At 36.5% G+C, this 25,281-nt stretch overlaps 2 protein-coding genes across 2 annotated transcripts; both read right to left on the bottom strand.

Annotated features, from left to right (window-relative positions):
* Positions 1 to 145: 145 nt before the first annotated feature.
* On the bottom strand, positions 146 to 14,355 carry mex3a (mex-3 RNA binding family member A). Its single transcript, XM_058746628.1, has 2 exons — positions 13,608 to 14,355; positions 146 to 10,811 (listed from the first exon to the last, which is right to left on the bottom strand). Exons 1-2 carry the CDS (start codon positions 14,020 to 14,022, stop codon positions 9,688 to 9,690), a joined length of 1,539 nt encoding a protein of 512 aa, XP_058602611.1. The 5' UTR covers positions 14,023 to 14,355; the 3' UTR covers positions 146 to 9,687.
* Positions 14,356 to 20,455: 6,100 nt separating this feature from the next.
* Positions 20,456 to 24,873, bottom strand: LOC131522434 (serine/threonine-protein kinase mos-like). The gene is made up of 5 exons (XM_058747922.1): positions 24,786 to 24,873; positions 23,638 to 23,783; positions 23,349 to 23,487; positions 22,836 to 22,943; positions 20,456 to 21,583 (listed from the first exon to the last, which is right to left on the bottom strand). Exons 2-5 carry the CDS (start codon positions 23,781 to 23,783, stop codon positions 21,182 to 21,184), a joined length of 795 nt encoding a protein of 264 aa, XP_058603905.1. The 5' UTR covers positions 24,786 to 24,873; the 3' UTR covers positions 20,456 to 21,181.
* Positions 24,874 to 25,281: the final 408 nt, after the last annotated feature.

The raw sequence follows: 25,281 nt of genomic DNA, 5'->3' as shown, positions 1-25,281 counted from the left end.
TCAGAACTGAGAGGCCATGCTTCTTGTTTCAGACTAATTAGAAATGAGCAGTTAGCTGGGACACTCAGACGTGGCTGCTCTTTTCATTTTATTCCTGCACTTTTTGCCACAGACAGTCTGCTTACAAACAATGGGCTGAAGAACAAGAAAAATGCGTAATGCTTCTTTTAAGTATCTCTTGAATGGTTTCTGATCACAATGGGGATTCACTTGTGAATCATATATTTTTTTTCCTTTAGTGTGCCAGCGCAGAAGTAGTCTGACATCTTTTCCATGCATCTCAACACCTGAGAAATTCAAACTGTGGTCATCATAGCTCAGTTCTTACACTGTAACGGCATCTCTTGTATTTACTGAATGCAAATATGATCTTGTTATTCTGTGGTGTTTTTTTGCTTGCTTTTTTTGTCATGCTTTTATCCATCACTAGATTATTGATCGGAATTTCTCAAGGGTTTCTCCTTCCAGTCATGGCACTCATTTGTACAAGCGCTGGGAGTGTTTTCTGTGGATCAGAGTAATGTTAATAGGTTAAGTTAATGGCTGTATGTGCTGTAGTGTTTAATGAGAGTATAGTATATTCAGATTTAGGGTTGGGAATCGTTGACTAGTTCTTAAATCATCTGATTATTTTTATGACACTTGATTCGGTTAACGGTTCTTGAACTTATGGATTCTAAATCTCTGATATATATATATATATATATGCAAAATAGAACCACTTTAAAGTTTTTGTTGTCATGATGATGCAACTTATTTATTTTCAACTGTGCATTAAAATCAGCATTGAACTTTCAGGCATTTTTTTTGTTCGTTTGTTTGTTTCCAAACATTTAAAAGTATGAAAACACACCATTTGTGGTATACTTGTCACTTGTGTGGTGCTTTTTCTCCCCTAAAAATTATATGATGATTTATCATTGTTATTATATTAATTTATGATTTGTTCCATGTTTTAACTGCCAGAATCATAAAGAATTGTTCATCCAATCATATTGTCATATAATTTACTCAAATTAGGACAATGTTTGATTTTGTGTGAACCATTTCTTTAAATCCCTACGATTCCCATCCCTACTAGGAGTACACATGCGGGTCAGATGTTTATTTTTTTAATGACTTTATGATGATGGAAATTTGCATGATTAGGTTCGCTTTAGCTGGTTTCTGGGTGTTGTTTTTGACTAATAGGTTTTTTTCTGCATGCAAACTGAGCGGCAGGTGGGATGCAGTTCACTAAGAGGATCTTCTATGATTGGGTACATTGACCATATTATATTGCAAGGCAGGGGAACTGATGGCTTGTGATGTACTGCTGAGGTTTTCTTACTGGAAGTGAATTCCTCACTGGCCACCCTTGTTATCTGCTACATGTAACCCGAAGAGCAGCAGGTCTCTCGAGATCTCACTCTCTGTCCTGGCTTTTCTGTCTTCAACGGCTTTTGGTGTGGTTTTATCTTTGCATATGTGTTCTGCGGCGTTTAGATCCTCTTCGCCTCAGGATGGGACAGCTGGGGTCGTGTTTTCAGCTTTATGTCTTGTCATTTGTTTAAAGACACAAGGTGCTTCCCTAAATGCCTTGCCTGTTAGATTTATGCTAATGCCATCAATCTGTTATGCTGAATATCAGCCGTTTAGCTGGAGTCGTTGATAATTACTGCTTTGGGAAGATTCTGTCATCGTGCCTGTTCTTTTCCCAGTGGGTCTCCTGAACAAAGACTCTGAATACTGCAAATACGTTTATACGTTTTCAGTGATCACGAATGGTTATCAGCTGTTGGTTTTTTTGTTTTTTTTAACTTGGGTGAATAGATTTTACGTAGACACTTAGAAACTTGTGTATTTTACAGGGTTCCCACATCTTTTGACCAGTGACTTCCGCATGACCTTTCCAGTCATTCTTGAATACCGGATAAGGAAAATTCATCGTATAGAGATTGCACCCACAAAGAGCAATTTCTAGTTGATGAAATATTTATGAGCTTTTTGAAATGTTATTAATTTCCGTGACTTTCCGAGGAGATTTTAAAATTCCGTGACCGTGGGAACCCATGAACGCTTCTGTTTTTAAACTTTTTGGTGAATTTTTTTTTTTTTTTTTACCCTTTTTTTTTTTTGTTAAATTGTGTGAATTTGCTGTGTATTTTAATGACATATATTAATAAAATCAGTTTTGTTTCAAATCATCAGGTGTGCGAGCAACAGAATTCAGGGTAGCAGTGACAGATTATTCAGTTTGTTTTATTAGAAACATTTACAATACAATTTCTCGAAAATAACCAAAAAATCAAAACTAGTATGGCATAGATACATTGATCAAATATCAAAAATGAAAGTCACAAAGAACATGTTCTAAGGAAAAAACCTGCAGTTTGCGTGCCCTGTGTAGACACGATACTGAATTATGAAATCAAAACGACTCGTGGAGTATCGGCTAGCCTCGTCTATGATATGGCAAACCCCTCGTTTATCAACAATAAATTGAACACTAGTACCAGGAGATGCTTGACCAAACTAATGCACTAAGACCACTATGAGAGCTGTATGAAACACTTCTACTGTGCTGGAAGCTACCAAATACAGACTGTCGGACCGGAGTAACTCATCCCAAGCGAGGTCACGTCAGTGACCGTCCTAAACCCCCCCACCCCACCCCATGTTCCTGTCTGACTGAAATTGAAACCACTACACAACTATCATTGCCACCACAGAGCCAAAACAAAGTCGAGATGTGTGTTCACCATGAAGTACTGAGACTATGCTTCCGCGTGTAATCTTGTAAACAATAGTTCACCGCTTTGACATGTTTGAGACACTCTCGGTAATAATGAAACTCAGTCATCAGCCCTTGAGTGCAGTTTGTACATAAGCCTCATTTTGTATGTGACAAAACAGGTTGATAGAAGTTACATGCAAATAACGGTATTACTGTGAATGTGCTCGAAATCTGCATTCTGTTCACATATCTGTAAACAAATATGATAACGGAACATCTGATTTGCGGAAAAAAAGTGTGTGTTTTTTTTTTTGTGTTTTTAAGTTTTGTCATGCATATTTTTAAACGATTGGAAATCGGAACGACGTTACATGTAATTGATTTTTGCTTGAATTATTACTACTGTATGCGTGTACTATGCACAATCATTTTTCTGTTTCACCCTGTTATACTTCAGCCTGTTATCGCTTCATAACAATTGCATTTAAAACCAAAGCAATTTAATATATAAAAAAGGAAGGGACCCTTTATTCACTCAGCTATGAGGTGTTAAAGGACGAGTACACAACACTTCTGAGCGCTTCTAGTATGCAAAAATGCGGTATTGAGGCACAAAGTTGAAATGACTAAAATACCCCCGAATGCTATAAAATATTTCTGCCGTTATCCCATTGTTAATGCACACGTTACATATCTGACGTTTTAAAATATAAGCCTTTGAAACCCCACCCCACTTGTTTATTTTATGCTGTCAGAAGTGTGGATTTTTCTAACTTTCATAAATAAAAATTCTATAGTTTTAATCATTTTAGTAGAAATCAACTTCATGCGTTTTAGAAATATATTAACTTTTTAATTTATTAATTAAAAAACAAAACGTATTGAAGTTACTTATAAATATGTTTGCTTCATTAAAGATATTCATAAATAACATCCAGATACTGACCTCTTCCTCTATGAAATAATAATGCATGTTAGCAAAATAGAATCTTACGAAACAGCTATAAGACATTTTAAGTTCCCTTTTAAGTTGCTTTGTATAAATGCTGTGAGGAAGAACCTAAACAGATATGGTGGTATTTCTCTAGCCATGAAATTCAACTTAAAGCTCACTTTTGATAAAGAAACAAAAGGCAAAATCACACATTGGTTGGGTGGCCATTTTTACATTCAAATACATTATTTGCCCTTTGTACTATACTGAAAGGCATTATAATTGCTTAAGTGCATCACGTATATGTTCTCTGGTGATTCTATGGAATGGACGCTGCAGCGGTTATAGATAAATACGTGCAGCTTCGCTATCTGCTATGTCAGAACATATAAGGGTATATACTGTTCGCCTATCCCGGGCGCATAAAAAATTCGAAAATATCAACAAGACTAAAAATGCAAATATATGCGTTATGGGAATGCAAGGTACAGTTCAGCTCAAAAGTTTGCAAACCCCTAGAAGAATTTTTAAATTGCATTTTATTTTATTTTTAGTACATCCCTTACGCAGTGTTTTTTTTTTTTTTTTTAAATGAGGCGAGACACTTCAGATGAAAACAGTTTTTTTCATGCACTGGTCAATTTTGAGATTTTAGGCCTTACGTAAAGCGTAGTTTCAAACTAATGGAAAGAAAACGTGCAAAGTACACATTTAAGTATTTGTTGTATTGCACTTTATCTATTTGCATCTCTAGATTTCAGTTATAATATCTTTAAAGGCTGTTTTCTCCTGTACGTTACAGTTTTATTCCTATCTATGTTCTAAGCTGTTTTAAAGATGGATTTGCTAATATATCATTCACCTTGTTCTATCACAGTTTCCCCTAAAAACATGGTGAAAATTAATAGCTGTTTTTCTGACTTATGGATGAAAAAAAAAAAAAAACACCCCTCTGTAAAATCTTTTAATTCTAATATAAGACAAGAATTTTTAATCTGGCTCTATCAAGTGTTTAGATTTATGTTCTGGAAATGTATGCAAATTTGTATATATTTAATAAGGATAATGCCTCATTTGCATATTTCAACATTTCAGAAAACTTGAAATAAACAAGTCTAATCAACTGGAGGAATATATTAGTTTATCTATTAAATCTATTAGTTATTATTATCTTATTTTTTTTACCCTATTCACCTGGAGTGTCTCGCCTTAGTATTCCACAAGACAAAATTGTTCACATGCCCTTGTTTAAATTCATGTGTTTTCCTCCTCGAGCGTCAATGACTGTTTGTATCTTATGTGATAGTTTTGAGTCTCTGGTTTGTCCTGTGTGCTAAAGCAGCCCACTGTTCTTGACAAACGTCCTCCAAGTTCTTTGGTTTCCCAGCATGCTCTGCACATTTGAGTTCTTCCCCACTATACGATGTTGATCTCCAGCTCTGACACTTAGGACAATCGAGGGACTCATGCAGCTTTCACAAAAGGCTGCGAACAATCATTGACACTTGAGGAGAAAACAGAGTGTTATGAACTAGAGGTATGCGAACTTCTGAACGGAATAAATTATTTGTGTAAATTATATCGTATATGGCATCTTCAGGGCAGTACTAAAAATAAAAATACTTTGTTAAAATGCTAAGCACCTTCTAAACAGACTCTGCTTGGGGTGTGTAAACACATGAGCATTTATCTGGTATTTGTGCATTAGATACTTTATGTTGGGTAAGAGAAATATGTTTGGAAAAATAAACTAGTGTCATTGTACAGCATTACATTAAACACCAGCTGTAATCCTCACTAAAAATCTCTGTAGTACAAGTGGCTCTGTTATATTTTATCTACACTGGCTGTTCAAAGGTTAATAATGCTCTGTAAAATAATTTCCCAGCATGCACAACCAAAAAGAAGAGAAGCAAGAGAAGCTGTTGAACTGCAACCATTTAACAACACCACATAATTACTGGAAAAAAAAAAGAAAAAAAAAGAGAAAGAAACGGAAACGATTCACAGTGGTTCTTAATATTAAGCTTCACGTTAGACAACACATTCTTGTTAAACCTGTCAGACTCCAAACCGGACCACTTTTCATTGTGAATCTGTAGTCGTACGTTGTGACCACTCCCCCTTCTTGATCAGAATGGCTTTTTGCACGGGCAGTTATTATTTTGGATTAGGCATAATAATAGTGCCCTTGTCATTCTGAAATTATAAAGGAACTTGCCAGTTGAAATGATTTGAATGATGATTAGACCGTTCTGATATGCATTTGTAAATATAGTTTTATTTCTTATGAGCTGCTCTTACATGCAGTAAATCCTGTCAATAGGGTGTGTAGATATTTTTTTGTATCATCATAACCGTATGCATCAGTATAGGCAAAGCAAATGCTGTACAAACTAAACTATATGAATTCTTTCCCCTATTGATTGTGATAACCCTAATTTTTGGTTATGTACTTTCTGAAGAGCTTTCAGATTTTGGGGCATCAGTAACATCACGCTTTATTTCATTTCTATTGGGATGACGCCTTACGCAATATTACAAACTAGCAAGTAGGCTACTAGAGACTATTACAATATTTTCAGAATTGCTTATATTGTGAAATATATTTAATGATATGCCTATGGTAGTCAGTCTTTATTATATATCTCCCTAAAAGTCAATAAATATAGTCTTATTCCTATCAAATAAATAATACTCAAAAAAGGTTTTGCTGTGATTGGCTGTATAAAGTCTTTAACAGTTAAAATGTCTCCCTTTCAAAGAATAATATCTCGCTCTGAATACTTACACAGCACCTTCTCCATTGATCCAGGCTACATTCTTTGAAGTATATCATCACTCTATTAGAAGTTGCGACGTTTGGTTAAGAAACAAAACTTTTGAAGTGCTGCATTTTCTAATTGGGAAAGTCATTACTGCTTTTGTTTTGTTCTCAAAAAGGGCTTTAATTGGGTAAATACAATGTGCATGGCTTTAAACAATTCTTAGGGTTATCAACCATTTAGAAGCATTTTTCTAACAGTGCATTTTTGGATAAGGATTAACTTGTTTTATTAAGTATTAAGACAGTTATTGCTGTTTCCTGCATACGCTGACCTAGTGACCTTAAACGAGGCAGGAGAACAAAATGTGGCATATAGACAGACAACTGTTGTCCTGAATCAGATTCTAAAATTCGAGCTATTAAGGTTTGCATAATTGATTCTATTTTTCAAAATGGTTTTGGTTTTTATATAGAAATGACCGAAATGTACAAACATACATTCCTTTAATGGACGAGCGTCTGTCCCTGATCAGTGCTGGGGATTTGAAGAAGTAGACATGAAGGTAAGAAAATACCATCGCATTGTTGTCCCTTCATTTGAAAGTAAATTAAGATGCTATTTCTAAAGACTGCGACTTTTAGAAAAACCGCTAAATAGCGTGTCAAAATACGCTATCCGTGCAAATACAACCGACTAACCCAAAATATAACCTAAGTGCAATAATAACAAGAATATTTGCCATTTGAATTCACTGTCGAGAAATGCACATGCTTTACAATTGCAAATGCTGTTTGCTTGCTTAAAAATAAGGTGCTTTTAAGAGCTTTAATTTGTTAAGCCTTTTCAGTTTTGTATCTCAAATCTGAGAGTTACTTAAAGGGACTTGAAATATATTTCAGTTAAACAAAGTACCTTATTACACTAACGCTTATAGTAACAAAAACAAAAGCAAAACAAGGCGCTAATGCGGCCGTAATACATGAATGCAGATGAGGCAAACGACTAAGTATATCTGCTGTAACAGTCAAAAGTTTTCAGAACTAATATTTAAAGATGCTAATGGCTCAAAGGTAAATCGGTATAGCAAGTTAAATACAATCACGAGCTTACCCTAGCATATCTTCTAACACCGCGCACATGTGGCAATGGCGCAGAGAGGCTCGATGGGGGAAAAACTGACCCATTTCAAACTGAGTACATTTTCAGTGGCTCCATTCTTTTGTAGTGGCCTTCTAGCAAAAGGGGGGAAAAAAAAGACAGTTTCCCAACCTCCAAACACTCTAATCCCCTATCCCGAAATCCCCCAGCCTGCAATGAGACAGGCAGTGGGTGTGTAATTTGATTCAGCATGAGCGGCCACCAAATTGGGCGTTTCCCCCCCTGCTTTCTTGTCAATTACAATTGTCTGATTTCATTGTGGAGTTCAAGGTTGTTCTCCGATTGGCTGCTCGTGACCGTGCACTGGCAGGCCTGTCTCGAAGGGGTCACGGCAGGATGTCCCGCTCATGAAGGAAGACTCCATGGAAACTTCGACGGCCTGCCACTTGTGCACATTAAACGAGAAATCTCCGAAGAAAAATGCTTTGGGTCTATCTAGTCACACTCTCTACCCAGAACGGCCAGCTTTTCTCTTTGAAATAAAATCTGCTCTTGGATTTTTTTTTTTTCACCCCACGGCAGGACAAAAGAGGCCCCCTTTCTCCCCAATGGGAATACCAGAACGGGAGCGAGCAAGCTATCAACAGGAGGGGCCCCAGCTGCACCTAGTTTAGCCCCCTGCGCGGCGTCTCCGTCCTCATTCACACCACTGTACGCTGCCCCTCCTTCCTACAGCAGTTGCTTTGCACCTGGACTCTGATGTATGGCTAATTATCAGCTCCTCCTAGGGCAGGCCATGTCGGGGCGCTCCGGGGATTGTACCACCACTGCGACAAAACAATATAGTCACAGGGAGGAGCTCTGTAGTCATTACAGCGAATGAGCAGTTCCCCCCCGACAAGCCCGACCCTCAGAAAATAAAAAGCTTAATCTAAAGTACGATATGCAACACCTGCCTCAGTACAGACGGACAGTCAGAGGACGCTTTGCAACTCAAATGCAGCACCTCGGGAACGGGTGATTTACATTGTACTGTAGCTCGAAGTCTTGCTTGCTTTTGTCTATTTGGTCTATTCAGGATCAGATTACAGACCCCCTCCCCTCAATCGCCCCCTCTGCTTTTTTTTTTGTACTTCATCTTATGCCTTATATTCAGCGTTTTACTAAATAATGTGGAAAAGATCGAATCATAAACGTACTGACTGAGTGCAGAAAAGAGAATAAAAACGTTACTGAAAGAACCCGGGAAATCCTCTTGAAAACAGAACGCTGGATGAGTTCCAAGGTTTTTTGAGCTGACCAATCAGTTTGCTCAAATAGTTTTCTTTTTTTATTTTTATTTCTGTATTGTACCTAATAAGACCATTTTAGATACATCACATAATAGGCTCACTGGTGCAGAAACAAAACAAAACAAAACAAAAAAGAAAACTCCCTGTTTAACTCGTCAGTTACCCGTTCAAATATTGACTTGCAAAGCAGATTCTACATCGGTAATTGTGTCATTTAGAACATGATCCGAATTTAAAGCCATCAGGTTGTATATATCAGCCCCTATTTCTATACCATCTATTTCGCATTGACATCTAGAAATGTAATGTTTTTTCGACAATCACTTTACATCAGTTTTAAGGTGCAAAGATTTAAGATTCTAGTTTGCCTTAAAAAAGAATACTCGTTTATTTGCAGAAGATACTGGGATGTAAAACTATACTCCAATCTTAGGAAATAAACTCGTAATGATATTTTTTTATATATAATAATATACCTCCCCAGCAAAGGAAAAGTGTAAAATGTTCACATTATTTCTTCTGTTACTGTCCACACACAGCATGTGGAAAAAAACAGCACCAGTAAAAAATTAAATAAAATAAAGCAAAACAAACCAACATGCTAAGAACTACGTTCTTTCCATTTTTAAAAAAACTTTTATAAAATATATATGTATATATGTGTACATATAAAAGAAAAATCTGAAAATACTTCTTCCTCTTTTTTTAGTAAACCAAGCAGTGTGTTCTAAAATATCTGCTTGTTTTGGTTTTGTGTTTTCTGAAAAATAAAAAAAAGTGAATACTGACCAAATAAAAAAAAAACGTTAAAAGTGAACTGATTCTACAGAGTAAAAACAAACCACAAAAAAAAGAAGAGAAAAAAGAAAAGTCGACTTTTTAAGAGAATATCCGGATGGCCTGTGTGACCAGGGTGTGGCAGACAGGACACTCCGGATGGTTTAGCTCACAAATTCGGATGGCGCACTCCATGCAGAAGAGGTTATGACCACACGGGACCAGAGCGGCGGTCACTTTGCTCTCAAAACAGGTCATGCAGTCCCGAGCCACGGCAGGTGGAGAATCCGGCACAGGGAGACGTCCGGTGAACGCGGCGGTGACGGCGGTGGGCTCGCTGTGGGCGCGGCGCGCCTGGGCGTGAGGAGACCCCACGGCGTTGGAGTTTCCGGTGCCGCACGGTTCAGGCAGTCCCGGCGACAGTCTGGTGAGAGGAAGAGGCAGGCCTCCAAAGCTTTTGGAGCGCTGCTGGGCGTAGTAAGCCACCTGTTTGGGATAGTCGGGATCGCCCCAGCTTTGAGTGCCCTCAGATCCGAAGTAGGAGCATGGCTTGTCCCCATTGCCATGGTTGGTAAAGTCACCTTTACTGTAAATCCCACCTCCTCCTCCTCCACCTCCTCCTCCTCCACTGCTACTTCCGACCATGGCGTCTGAGAAATTCTGGCGGTAGCTGCTGGCAAGCGGCTTGCGCGGGGCACCCTGTAGCCCCCACACCTGCTGCAGGCGGCTCTCCAGACCCCCGTTGCCGCTGTCAGGTCCCAAGCAGTCGTTCTCATTGTTGTGGTCATGCAGGCCACCCGTGCGGAAGGCGATGTGTGCCTCGATTTCTTCCCTTGCCCGTTCAGCGTTCCCGGGGGAGCCGGTGATCTCAAAGACGGGGTCACGGTCGCGGCTCGGAGTCACGATGTAAGTGCACGTTTGCTGCTGGATGCGTTTTATAGTCGAGCCTTTCGGTCCGACCACCAAACCCACGACGCGGTAGGGCACCCGCACCTGTATGGTGGTCTGGCCAGGTAGCGGCGCAGGAGGTGAGCCGCTGAAAGAGACGCCCAACTTGTTCCTGGAGGCCCGCAGCATGGAGAAGTGCTCTGCAGCTGAGATGATTTCGCGTCTGGCCAGGGCCACGTCCTCTTTGCGGCCGGTGATGAGGAAGACTGGTTCTTCGCCTCGGACGGGGGTCTTGATGTAGGTGTTTGTCTTTGCACGCAAAGCTTTGATTTTGCAACCTGTTGAGTGGAGAAGGAGTATTATAGTAGTAGGAGTACTAAAATTTGTCAGATAATACTTGTTTTGCTTGTTTGTTTCCAGGTCAAAAGGTCACCCATGCACAGAATCAGCAGCAGAAGAACTCATTCATAAAGTTCTTCATGTAATGTAAACATTTGGAATCATTTGATTGTGATTTCAGTTTTCAGTAAAAGTATGGTACGGTTTATTCTATTTAACACAATTTAAATTGTTTAAACAGTTTAAATTGACCATGTTTCATCAGTTTACCATGCTTAAATATACAAAATTCTGCAGATTCATTGCACAAGTCAGCTGATTCAGTCCCATACCTTTTTCTATTGTAACCTATACACAAAATATACCAAAATGAGCATTGTATCGCTTTTTTTTTTTTTTTTTGCACAAAATATAATAAATATCTTTTTTTTTTATTGTAAAAATGGGCATTGTTTTGCTATTTTTGTAGAAAAGATGTTAAATTATACTTTTTTGGGAAAAAACATTGTCTGACCATTTTGTTTTTTTACAAAATATATTATGATACAACTTTTGATTATAAAATGAGCATTGTCTTGCAATTTTGTGCAAAATGTGTGAAAATAGAATTATTTTGCAATTTGTTGTTTTTAATTACACCCATTGAACCTTATTCATAAACAGAATAAATATCGGTGTTAATCTTTCTTTCTTTGTCATTTTTGTTCATAAAACTATTGATTGAACAATGCACACTGAAATTTCTTCTGCTCGTGTTTGAGGCTCAAAGTGAAATTGGAAATAACTCTTTACTCTTCTCTGTTGTGGTAAATGTACAAATCCATTAAAACAATATTTTTTTCCCTACATTACACTGTCTGCATTACGCTATATTATTTTGCCGTTTCATTCATTGTATAGAAAAATGTGTCTCCTTTTAATTATCTTTAGTATTTAGCATAATAAATCCCATTAAAATGTTCCACTCTGTGTTGACGTATCCTATTAGGATGCAAAGAAAAAAAATCTGTAAATACAATAGCGTTTAAAAATCACTGTTGTCTGAATGACGCCTCCTCTGCAACAGTGCCATGTGCTAACTGTCAGTTACAGGTACTATGATATTCAACACGGAAACCCAAATTAAAATGTGCTTCAGATGTAATTTCCCAGCTATTCTGCAGAAGGAGTTGACTCGAGGACAAAGCAAGCACGCAGAATCCCCCATAAAGTTATTGTTTAGAAATGAATTCATGACAAGGTGTGGTGCTCCACAGCATCTGCCTCGTGTTCAGCACCAGAGTATTTATTAGCACCTCAGTGGTGTCTTATCAAGAGTGGGGTGGCTTTCTCCGCCCAGGGGCCTGTTCAGTGGATAGATCTCTGCACACTGGTTTCATGCCTCATTGTGTACGGCAGAAGCTAAAAAAATAACCTGGATGGACTGTCTAGCACTGACAGCAGGGAGCACAGATTCCCTCCCGCCGCTGAATCGTCCCTCTCGCTGCAGGAGCACATCTCCTAACAGGCATGGCAGCCACTGCAGGTGAACAAAGCACTGGAACCTTACAGCTCAAAATTCCAACTAATGGCAATAACAAGGATCCCTAAGTGTGCTGCTTTTTTCGCCATCACTCTGGCTTGTTATTATGAGGCCAAATGCGTCTATCTATTGGTAGAAAAATGCAATTAAATTAACCTAATAAAGGCCAAGCGAATGTCACAGGATGTGGCCGTACTATCAGTGACTAATGAGGTAAAGACCCCATTTCGAATCCTCTTAATCAGCAATTTCCAAGCCACGCGCTCACTGCATCCCAAGTTAGCCCCATTTGGATTCTGAAAGCACGCAGGCCACTTTACAACTCAACAAAGTCGTCATATGCGGGGAACCCGCTTGCTGGGACGTTTATTAGTGCATATTTCATCTGGGTGAGATATTATGCCCTTAATGAATGGACAGCAGAGGCTTCCTGACCCCCTGCTTTGAGTGCAGGGCTGTTGTACTGGTAGACGGGGCGTGACTCTAATACAGTCTTTATAGTCTGTCTCTCCAGGACCAAATGCAACACGGCTTTCCAGGATGCTGGAAATGTATTACAAAGTGACTTATTGAGACAACGGGGTCACCAAAGCGACCCAACAACACGCAGTTGCATCCAAATATCATCACACATTCAAAATGCTAAACTTTTCCGCCAAGTCACGTTTATATAGCTCTGCCCTCAACGCACACGAGGACTTTTACTTCTTTGTCTGACCACGCTATCAACATTTCAGCACTTTTAGACGCTCGCGAGACATTCGGACATCAGCGGTGGACTAAAGTTACCCGACAAGTGCTCTTTGTCTGAGGTAGCCTGACAAAAACAACGTGGTGCTGCATATGAAAGCCCCCAGGAACTACAGAGGCGCGCGAAGGAACGACTGACACAATGTATCCAGTCAACAAAGACCGTTGACTGTTACATTGTATCCAGCGAGCGCACACGCGTTCCATTTTCTGTTTCAAAACCAGAATTACGCGCGCTCAGACGACAAAGGGAAAGCAGCGTGCTGACATTCAAGGCGTGGATGTGGAATAACGCCTTTGTTCTCGTACCCGCTGATAAGTTTGCGTAAAGCTAAGAGGAAATGCCCATGTACATGCCATCTACGCGCTGAAACAGAGTGCTGAATTGTGGCTAAAACAGTCACGTTAAAAGCACCACCACTCCCTTTTTCTTTGTCAAGACAGCTCCACACTTAGTTTGAGCCGCGCACCCTGGAGAACAACGAGTTGGAAAGCATGTGAAAGTGCGCATCGTTGTATTTACCTTGCCTCCCCACTATTTCGGCCACATGTTCGGAGCTTGGCACGGGGACGCACTCCGTTATGTTGCAGCCCCGTCCTTTGGTTTCGGTGGGCGAGCTCTCGTACAGGGCGCACAACTTGTTCTTCCCTTGTAACATCCCTGAATCGGCTGGGATGTGATTGTGGTGGTTATTGTTACTCCTGTCTTGAACTCCTCCACCACCACCACCACCTCCACCCGCAGGAGCCCCGTCCTCGCCCTCTCCAAGACCCAGCAGCGACAGTTGGCCCAGCGCAACTCTAAGGGCACGGGAATCGTCCTCCTCCTCCTCGGGTGGCACCAGGAGACCTTCGCTGCCGAAGCCGGAGCCGGCCAAATCCCCGCCGTAGCCCCCATTTTTCTCCATGATCCCTGCTAGAACCAGCAAGCTAGGCATGGCTAACAAAAGAGTGTGAGACAAAGACACTGGTAAGAGACTGGAGAAACAGCACCCTCGCCGCCACCCCGCCCCCTCCTGGTCCTAGTCCCCCCTTTGCGCTAGTCCCTCCCACAGACCAGCCCCCTCTCTGGTTCCGAAACGCACAAGGCGAACGGGACACAAGGATGTCTGCGCCGAGAGGGGCCAGGCGAAGCGATGCTCCACCCCGTCTGGTTCGCTCAGTCCCCGCCTATGGCAAGCCGCTGCTGCATGTATCCCCAGAATCGATCTATTTTTATGTCACTGGTACTGTGAATGAGCGGCATGTTTTTTTTTTTTCTTACTAAAGACACCGCTTTACTTTTGTTAAAATAACAATAAACTAAATTTTAATCAAATTTTATATTACTATTATTATAATTACTTTTTCAATTTCATATTTGTATAAATTCTCTCTCTCTCTCTGTCTGTCTCTCTCTCTCTCTATAAATAAATGTTTTTAAAAATATAGAATTTATATTTAAATATATTTCATATTTCGTATACAAAAATTAAATAGAAACCGATTATTTTCTATTTTAAGTAACAATAAACAAAATTGTAATTGAATTATTATTTTGAATATTATTTATGCAATTATTATAGAATTACTACTAATATTTAAAAATCTAATAAACAAACAACAAAAAACATAATATGCACTAAGCATATTTTAATATTATGTTTTATGTTAATTCATTATTAGTAATGTGTATCCAGTTAATCTAAATACATTTTATAATTTTTTTTTTAATTATATAAAAGTAATACTGGTTCAAAATTACTGTAATGATAAAGTAACTATAAACAAAAATACTGTTTTAATTAGATTAATCGTTGTACAGCACTAGTTTTAATTCTACCTTGTAATAAAAATAACATTTCAAAAATTAAAAATATGCATTATACATATTTTGATATTTTAGTATTATTGTTTTATTATTTTAATGTATCATTAGTAGTAATACTTATCCAGGGGAGATTTAACAATATGTTGTTTTTATTTTAATTGATTGATAGATAGATAGATAGATAGATAGATAGATAGATAGATAGATAGATAGATAGATTGATTGATTGCATGGTGTAGCCTAATTTATTTATCACCTGCAAGTGAGTCATCATAATTCATAAAAATATTAATATTAACACCAGTAAAGAATAGCAGCATTACACAAAAAAGATGAGTTTGTATTAAGAAAATTGTTTGTTATTTTTATATTGGCCTACTTTATATATCCTTTTATCCTTTAAGCCTGAGAAATATACTGGTCTCTATTGGTAATAACTTATATAATAAATATAATAAATAATCGCTACTTTTAGTGTTGTTGTTGTTAGATTATTTATTTATTTATTTCTAAAATAAAGTACTAGTGTAAAATAATAAATGTTCAAACAGCTTGCCATGCCTGCCTCGCTGAGACAGAGTCACCGTCCATCCATCTATCCATCCACCCATCCATCCATCCATCCCGTTGCATTTCAGACTCCTTTGTAGCAACCAACAACTCACTTCTAATGAATAATCCAAAGCGTCATTTTATGCCGTAAATATTAGGCTACAACATCATAGTTCATTGTGTAGTGTTGTGAGGAGAGGCGTGCCAGGATGATCACACATGTGCGCCTGCAAACAACACCATCCAGCTGCCGCTCTGCATCTCAACAACAGCACTTCTGTTGTGATGTTTGATCAGCGGAGTGTCATAACATGACCGAAAATACGCGGCGAGTGTTGAGGAACTGAAACATCTGGCCCCAATATTTCCCCAAACTGAAAGAGTTAAACTGACATAATTTGGGGGTCCGCCCACCCTGTTTGCCGTTGGTTGCAGCGGGTCACCGAGTTGTTGTTTGGACTACCGTTGCGCATGGAGTGCTGTTACACAGAGAGGCGCTGAGAAGAAGAGACGCGGGGAGTTATCAGACAGACGTTGCAGGATCTGCACTGCACATTTATGGTAGAGAGAGAGAGAGAGAGAGGAGAGCGAGCACGTGTCTAGCAACATCGCAGGCAAACCTTGAACAAAGAGCATTCGTGTTTCCACCTCAGACGACACTGTCCTCATGATGCCACGCCTGGCGGCAAAGATGAAATCTGGAACAACAACAACAGCAGCAGCAGCAGCAGCAATAATACTAATACTAATACTAATAATACAGATGTATTGTTTTTCGAATTGTAGATCTGATACCAGATGGTGATATTTTAAATAGAATTAAAACATTAAATATTATTTTTAAAAATATTATTTATATTAAGCAAACTGATAACACTGGTAGTTACACTTTTTACCAATTCATATTTTCAAAATTTGTTTTAATACGATATTTTTAATATTTTTAAGGTGGGCTTACTATTGAAACTCAGTTAAATCATAAACATACAAAGTACTTTTTTTTTTCTTTTTTTAATTATGCATGTACTTAAAATCGATTAAAAAAAAAGAATTACAAAATGAATTAATTAAAAATATGTTGACCTTAAATTGGGACATGTTGTCACACTATGTGGAGTAATTTGTCACAATGGAACCTATTCAATAGCATTTTATTTAGTTAAAACAGTTTAAACACTAATAAAAGCACAACATTTTTTTGGTAAATAGATATTATAATTAAAAAAAGACAACGGGAACAAAAACATATTATATTATAAGTTAATATAACAACAACAACAACGACAACAACATAATAATAATAATAATAATCATCATCATCCAAATATATTTTAGTTTCAATTGGAGAACCAATACCATTTGTTGATATTTTTTTTATTGTCTTATTGTAGCCTAAAATGGTAATTCATATTTTATTTTTGAAAATGTAGTTTCTGTACTGGCTCATATTTATACAAAATCTACTAAAAAGCTTTTGAACATAAAAATACAAATTTTAAAAATACATGTACGTATCTTAATAATAATAATAATAATAATTTAATTTGATCATACATTGACTTTAAAGTGGGGCATGTTATCACACTATATGGGGTAAGTCACAATTATTTGTAGTTTAGTTAGGGTTATATAAAACAGTTTAAACACTTACAATATATATATTTTTTTTAATTACTGTATGTGTGTGTGTGTGTGTTGAAATAAATATTATTATAACTATAAATAATATCCATAAATATATGATTTGAATGAAATGCAGTTATATACTTACAAATGCATGCAATGCATCAGCTTTGAAAAAAAGAAAAGAAAATATTGTGGTTGTGGTGACAGGAGTATGTGGTGTAACTGGTTTCATTTACATATTGACTACACAGAATGTCATATTTCTTTACCATCAAAGGCAAGCATACTTAATTGCTTTCTCAGGAAATGCTTATGAAATTCTTCTCATTGCAAATATAGAGGTGATTGTTTACTCAGTCTCTTCTCATTTGCATCTGCAGTTTTTCCAGTGTTTTCATTGGTCAGTCAGAGAGCTGGACACTTAAAGTTGCATCAGCACGAGTCGATCAGATGGCAGCACTAATATGAGATGTACATGACGGGTCTTTCTCACATATTCTGGATCAGTGCCAGCACCTTAGTGACAGTCACTATGTCCAAAAGGTCATTTGCCTCCATTAATGGTCTCCACTGGGAGCCCAAGGCCCAAATCAATATCAACTATGGATAACAGATCATGTTTCCCTGCCTGCTCCGTCTGTCTGTGGGCCTGGGTCCTTTGTTTATCAAGTCCCCCTTTTGTCTTTCCACTCGTTCACTTTGCTTGTTTCAGTCGAATCTGCGTCTAGTCATTGGAAGCGTCTCTTGAAGTCTGTGCTGAACATTCTCTTTCCTGGCAGAGCCAATATGTTTGCATATACTCATATACTCATATTGTATTCACTACACCCACATTCTGTAAATAATGAGCTAATATGACATCATCCAGCAGAGCATTTGTCAGTACACACTCATGCTGTAATGTGGTGTCACATAACAATGACACGAATCAGTCAGCATTAATACCTTAAGCTTAATTAATACACAACAGAATTATAATACAATAAAATAATAAATCATAATTCATTCACATATATTATTAAAAATGTCACATTAACAAATGATGATTTATATATTATTTAATCACACTTAATATGGATTACTTGACCGTCAGAATCCTGATTAAGAGTGATTAATTAAGACGTAATTAACACATAACAGAATTATAATATAAGTCATATATATAATATAATATAATAAAATAATATATGGATTACATGATTTGTAACATTTGTAGATTTGATAGCAACAACAATAATAATAATAATAATACTATTAATAATAAGAGCACGGCAAAAACAAATAAATAATAAAAAAGACCCACTTTCCTATTTTTATCTATAATATTTGTCAATGCATTGCTGTTGTTTTTCTAAAGCACCTTCTGGATTTTAAGTACAAATAATAATGGACTTAATATGGCTTGTGACAATTACGAAATCCATATTAAGTGTGTTTAATTAATAGTTCTTTAATGCATAATATAATACAATGTATATTATATAATAATACATAATACTATTCAATATTAATTAATGGCACTTAATATGGACTGATTGGTATTTATTTATATGTAAATAACAACATTAATAATAATAATAATACTTCGATAATAAGTGCTTATATTCTCTTGCTTTATCATTCATGTTTGAAGAGATATTATTATCTATGGTCATCACTCAGGTCTTCCTGCTATTGAACTCTATGACTGTACTGACTCTTCCCCCTCCTCCCTCCTCCCTCTCTCTCTCTCACATAAACACTTGGGGTTTACTTTGAGTGTAAATGCTTCTCTGAGCTGGGAATATGAGTCAGGTGAGTATGACCTCATCTCTTTTTCCTGTGCTATGAGGTAATGTATCTCTCCGGCTCTCTTTCTCCTCTGTGAGCCAATCATTAGAGGTGCTTCACCGATGACACACCCCACTGATGATTCAGATTCTCACTGTCACATGACCCTCACACCCTCAGGTGATCTCACTGTACAGATGGGTCATTGCCAACAAAACCACTGCACACGGCAACAAAATAAATGTTGATGGTCTTTCTTTAAAAAAATAAATAAAATAAAAACCAGTTAAGGTTTGACTTGGACGTATTAGTTTTCTTTTTGGAATCAATGAATGAATGAATCAATGAATTAAATAATTAATTTTCAATTAAACTTTCTAGAAAACCTCACATCAGTTGAAATGACCCACACAATATCAGTTCAGACTAGATTTACATATATAAAATGTGTAGGCTATATACACTATCTAGATCAGGGGTGTCGAACTCAGTTCCTGGAGGGCCGCAGGCCCGCAGCCCTGCAGAGATTAGTTCCAAGCCTGCTCCAACACACAAACCATGTATTTTTCAAATAAACCTGAAGGACGTGATAAGCTGGATCAGGGTGAGATTAATAAGGGTTGGAGCTAAACTCTGCAGGGCTGTGGCCTTCCAGGAATTGAGTTTGACACCCCTGATCTAGATGTTATCCAGAATTATTTATTATATGTTTAAAAATTTCAGTTTAGAGGCCTATATTTGTCTGTTTCTGTTTCATGCATTTGAGCACAAGGCTTTAAATCAAACGTTTTTAAGATTCAAGTGTGTCCAAACGTTTGACTTGTAGCGTTCAAAGAAGTGATTTGTGTCACACAGGTGCAACACGTGCTGTTGAGGTTAGAGGTTGCATTTCTTTTTTCCATAGCAGACACTTGCATTTCTTTTGTATCTATCTATTTTGATACATATGTGAAATTATCATCTACTGATCACACATAAATACAATGATAATAAGCGCACATCTTTCACAGGAATGCACTTTAAACTGAAAGTAGTTTCGCTGAATTTTACAAAGCGTTCCCACACACCCTCTGCTGGTTGGAAAAACGAACTGCAAATAATCAAATGGTAAAGTATAGAGTGGAATTTACTGCAAAATTGTTAGTGCTGTCCTAATTTATTGTAACATTTAAGCTATATCTAATCATATTGTACAGTATTTATGCTTGTAGAAAACCGATAGCATCACACCAACTAATTAACTCATTAACACATTATATATTTTACATTTAACACAAGACTAAGAAACCACAGTGAATGTCACTGAATTCACCCTGTTAATATAAAGTGCAAATATAAATTAATTCAGTGTTAATGTAAATGCAAAAGTTCAAATTTTCAAAGATTTGCTTAGGATTCATTAAGATTCAGGAAAGAAGGAAAGCTTTTTTTTTTTTTTTAATTTCTAATAGTGTACCCTAATAGTGTTTTGTTCCATTAGATTCTCATTTCATGAAAAGTAAGCAGTAAGTCTTCCTATGTACTAGAAACATGTTTTAAGCCCCTTTGACATCTGGGAAACGTTATCAGACAGGTTAAGAAAAACAAGCAGCATGCAGGAAGGTAGCAAAGAATGTATTTTTGTAAATGGACAGGTTTCTTTAACATGGCAAGAGAATGACACATTCTGAAAATGCCTTAGAAACACATAGAAACACAAGAACTAAAATCACACCCTTTCATACTGTTTGTGTGTGTGTGTGTGTGTGTGTGTGTGCGCGTGTGTTACTTACAACACTATCTACAATTAAACCAACTTGGCTGCAATTGAAAGAGCGTTTTATAACTTTTTTGTGATTGAACACACCCTCTAGTGGTGAAACTACAAACTGCAAATAATTGCACTTTCCACATTTCCATTTTTCCATTTCTGAAACAAAGTTGATAATAAACAGCTTATATTTCAATCGAATCAGTAAAAATTAACTAAAATGAATCATCAACCAGTATATTAAAATGAACAACACCACTGATTTATTTAACTTATTCCACTAATCTGACACTGATCATAATCAACCAATAAACTACATGTACTGGAAAAAAAATATGATCTGTATAATTTATAAATCACAAGAAAAAGTACAGTAAAACTAAGTTATATTCTTTCTTATCATTCAAACATACATTTACAAAATCATTTGGCCTCTTTTTATTTCTGGCCATAGAATTAAAATTTTCAAAAATTTGGTTACTGAAGTTTATCAGTGATAAACCTATTCCCAAAACTAAGAGAGTTGGGAATAAGTTTATCACTGATAAACTTCAGTAACCAGATTTTTTTTTTGAGAGTTGAGAGTTGTTTAAAAAGCTATTCCCATATTCCCTAAAACGTTGCTAAACATAATCCACCTCTTTCCTGCTTCAAGAATATTTCCTAAGACCTGCTGCATTGTAGGTCTGAGCATAACAAAGCTGCCCACCATTCTAGAGAGGGGGAAACTGTAAGGATTCATACCCATGACTCCAAACACATAGACAGTGTCGATGGTCGGAGGGAGTCTCGCTCTGGGCACGATCAGGAGCTCTGTTATGATTTTACCCATTGCCCACACATCAGAGTACTGGTCTCTGTGTTTCCCTTGGAAAATCTCTGGAGCAGAGTAACACAAATTGCCTCCTTCTACGCCAAAGCAAAGCCCGTTCTTCTGGAATCTGGCGAGGCCTAAGTCAATTATGACGGCCCGGTAAGTGCTGTATTCCACCTGTAAAGAGATGACATGACGATAAATGCTTGAATAAGGCACATTATAATGATTCAGTTGTATTTTCTTCTAGGGTTCATATAATTTCTGTTTGTTGATTTTTTTTTTTTTTTTACATAATCAGTCATAATGAGATAACATTTACTAAATCAACCAGTTTGTATTGGCAAACTATTTCAAATCCAGAGCTAACATATATAATATCTCCTAATATATACACTGCCGGTCATAAGTTTGGGATCAGATTGTAATGTCTTTCTATAATTTGTTACCCTGGACCACAAAACCAGTCATAAGGGTCATATAAATAAATGAATAAATAAGCTTTTCATTGATGTATGGTTTGTTGAACAATATTTGGCCAAGATACAACTATTTGAAAATCTAAATATTGTGAAAATCCCATTTAAAGTTGTCCAAATGAAGTTCTTAGCAATGCATATTACTTATCAAAAATGAAGTTTTGATATATTTACAGTAGGGAATTTACAAAATATCTTCATGGAACATCATCTTTACTTAATGTCCTAATGATTTTTGGCATAAAAGAAAAATCAATCATTTTGACCCATACAGTGTATTTTTGGCCATTGCTACAAATATACCCCAGCGACTTAAGACTGGTTTTGTGCTCCAGGGTCACATTTCTGTTTTTACACCAGTCTTCAGTGTCACACGATCCTTCAGAAATCATTCTAATATGCTGATTTGCTTCTCAAGTTACTATTACTATTACTATTAGCAACGAAATAAATTATCAATGAAAATAATTGTGCTACCTCATATTTTTGTAGAAACTGATACATTTTATTTTTCAGGATTCTTTGATGCATGTGAAGTTCAAAAGAACAGCATTTTTTAAAAATGTAAATCATTTGTTACATCATAAATGACTTCACTGATCAATTTAATGCATCCTTGATGATGAATAGAAGTATTAATTTATTTTTTCTTACTTCCCCCAGACTTTTGAATGGTAGTGGATCATGGTTTCCACAGCACAACTGTTGTTTTTGTCTAATCCGTTCTGGAGATGTGTTCATATTTTACCAAAGCATGAAGATTGTACTGTATTACATATGGAATGTAATGAATAACAGTAAAAACTTACATTTTGGCAGGTTTACTTAAAATTATTTAAAAGTTGTTTAATTTTATTAACATAGTGTGTGCATTTGTGCAAATGTGGGCATTTGTTTTCACACGCATCAGAAATCATGTCTCACAGCCAGAAAAACCTTCATTGACTCACCATGATGTTGTCAGGCTTGAGGTCCTGGTGAACGATATTCTTGCTGTGCATATAAGTGAGGCCTTCACACATGCCTTTGATAATGGTGACCATGACAGGCTTCGTTAGCTGAGAAAGAAAATAACAGCTATCAGCACTACTTGCATTGATAAAATTCAAACTATAAGGTTGTGGATTGATCTGTAAATTACATTTTGTGCACAGAGATAAAAGGTGTGTTTGTTTATATATATAAATTGTGTAGCTTTCTGAATAATTAGGTGTTAGAAGTGATACACTAAATATTTTTTCTACTTTACAGTTTGTGATTTTCAGCTGTTCTTAATGACTACTGGCTATTTTTTTAGTTCATGGAGCACATTTCTACACAAATATATATCTTTTTTTTCTTTATTTAATTGAAACATTCTTGAATTTCAATTAGTGTTTGACTAAGTTTAGGATAAATCTGTTATCATCCAAAATGTAAATAAAATTTACTTAATTTTTAAAAAACTTAATTTTTAACAGTACCTCCATGTTTGATTGTGGGCTGAACATTAGCTTTTCCAGAGTTTTCCCAGAGATTAATTCCAGTGGGATATTCCACATGCCCCGTGAGTCCAGCCAGGGCTCAGCAAGGAGCTTCACCACATTGGAGTGATTCAGTGACCTACAATAAGTTCACATTTGCCAAATATGAAATATCACAAACGGCAGGTTAAAATGTCTCATTTCTTTTTCAAATTATATTTAACATCAGTAATATGCAAAAATCTTCTTCTTATTGTTATTATTATGTTTTAAGCATACAAATACTCACCAGTATATATTTTTCTCTTTCTGAATTTCTTGTTTAGATACAGAAGTGGAAGGCACTTTCTTAAGAGCTGCATGGGTGTTTCCGTAGGTTACTTTATACACCTTTCCAAAGTTTCCTTTAGCATAAGTAGCAGCTGAAAAAGCCATCTGGAAAACCAATCAAAAATTCAAATGAATACATTGTTTAATTATTTGATTGTAATTCATTTCACATTGATTTATTTCTTCTCTTCAGTGTTCCAACTAAATTATGTATATTTTTTGTTAGCATAACAAAATGGTTATCAGCAGGGAAGTCACAATTATATTGCACTTTAGAAACTCTATATATTCTTTATACATCAGTTACGTTTCAAATTGTTGTGTCATAGTGTGTTTAGTGTTTAACCCCTCTGTTTACAGCATTTTAACATCTAAATTAAACTCCAAGCACTAGTTACAGGAAAAGTGTAAAAAATGTTGCCCCTCTTGTTCCTGAATTCCTGAAAGCATAGCAGATTTCTTAAAACTCAGTTCATGCTGTACATACTCACTAATGCGATTTTCGCTTTCATTATCCACTTTGACAGACTTCAAGTCTGTGATAGTAACTTTTGTAAAAAGCATTAGTAGTTGTAAATGTTGTTATTTCTAAGACACTATACATTTCAAAGTCCCTACATTCTCAGAAATAAAGGTACAAAAGCTGTCACTGGGGCGGTACCTTTTCAAAAGGTACATGTTTGTACCTAAAGGGTCCATTTTAGTACCTTAAAGGTACATATTAGTACTTAAAGTGTACATATTTGAACCTAATAAAAACAAAAGTGTACCTTTTGAAAAGGTTGTACCTTTATTTCTAAGAGTGTACTGTGAAAGACTTAAACAAGAAAAAAAAAAAAAATCAAAAAGAATTTTAAATTATAGAAATATATAGAAATAAAGCATGTATGCATAAAATGTTAAATCAATAAAATAACCTCAAAAATTGATGAGCAATTAATTCCACCTGATTCTACCATAACACATATACAATTTATGCATCAAGATATATTTATATGTATATATGTAAATGTAATGCATTATAAAAAGTACAATTGATGTTCCAAACTATTAGTCATAATCAGACTCAGTCTGTGATGTATGTGAATTGTAATTTAATGTCCTTACCACGGCAATTCTCCAGGCTTTGAAATTAACAGTCAGACATAAAACCCCACACTTGATCACCAGAGGGTCGCCGACATTATCAGTCACAAGTAAATGTCTCTAGAAGTGAAACAGAAAGGGAAAAGATACAGTAGAAATACAGTGCAGAGAAGCTTAGTAATGCAGAGAGGCAAGTCTGTCTCACAGCCTCATTTTCATGCACGTTAAATCGGCGTCTAACCTGACTAAGGTCTTTTCATTAAAAATATTAATTTGAAAAATTTTTAACATTCATTTTCTAAAGACAAATAAAATTTGTCGATTAATTTACCAGAAGCCCAGTATGTCTATAGTTCAGATAGATTTAAAGAAAAGTAGTTGTTGAATGTTAACAAACAGTGATGAAGGACTTGATAAATGCACCCTGTCCTAACATTATTATAATAACATTTATGATGTCACTATAGACAAATTTGACTGGAGCCAGCATTTCTGTGTATTTACAGCTAAACGTCTT

The sequence above is a fragment of the Onychostoma macrolepis genome, chromosome 16, assembly GCF_012432095.1.
Source record: "Onychostoma macrolepis isolate SWU-2019 chromosome 16, ASM1243209v1, whole genome shotgun sequence".
In the NCBI taxonomy this organism is placed as follows: Eukaryota; Metazoa; Chordata; class Actinopteri; order Cypriniformes; family Cyprinidae; genus Onychostoma; species Onychostoma macrolepis.
The sequence above is the reverse complement of the archived record's forward strand: the minus strand, read 5'-3'. Positions and strand labels throughout refer to the sequence as shown.

What these genes read in the sequence shown, in the direction of transcription:
- mex3a (XM_058746628.1), bottom strand. Translation starts at nt 14,022, where the DNA reads ATGCCTAGCTTGCTGGTTCTAGCAGGGATCATGGAGAAAAATGGGGGC. An exon ending in CGAAATAGTGGGGAGGCAAG is followed by an intron (nt 10,812 to 13,607) that starts GTAAATACAACG and finishes TCCACTCAACAG; the next exon opens with GTTGCAAAATCAAAGCTTTG.
- LOC131522434 (XM_058747922.1), bottom strand. Translation starts at nt 23,783, where the DNA reads ATGGCTTTTTCAGCTGCTACTTATGCTAAAGGAAACTTTGGAAAGGTG. An exon ending in AAAGAGAAAAATATATACTG is followed by an intron (nt 23,488 to 23,637) that starts GTGAGTATTTGT and finishes AACTTATTGTAG; the next exon opens with GTCACTGAATCACTCCAATG. An exon ending in GCCCACAATCAAACATGGAG is followed by an intron (nt 22,944 to 23,348) that starts GTACTGTTAAAA and finishes TTTCTTTCTCAG; the next exon opens with CTAACGAAGCCTGTCATGGT.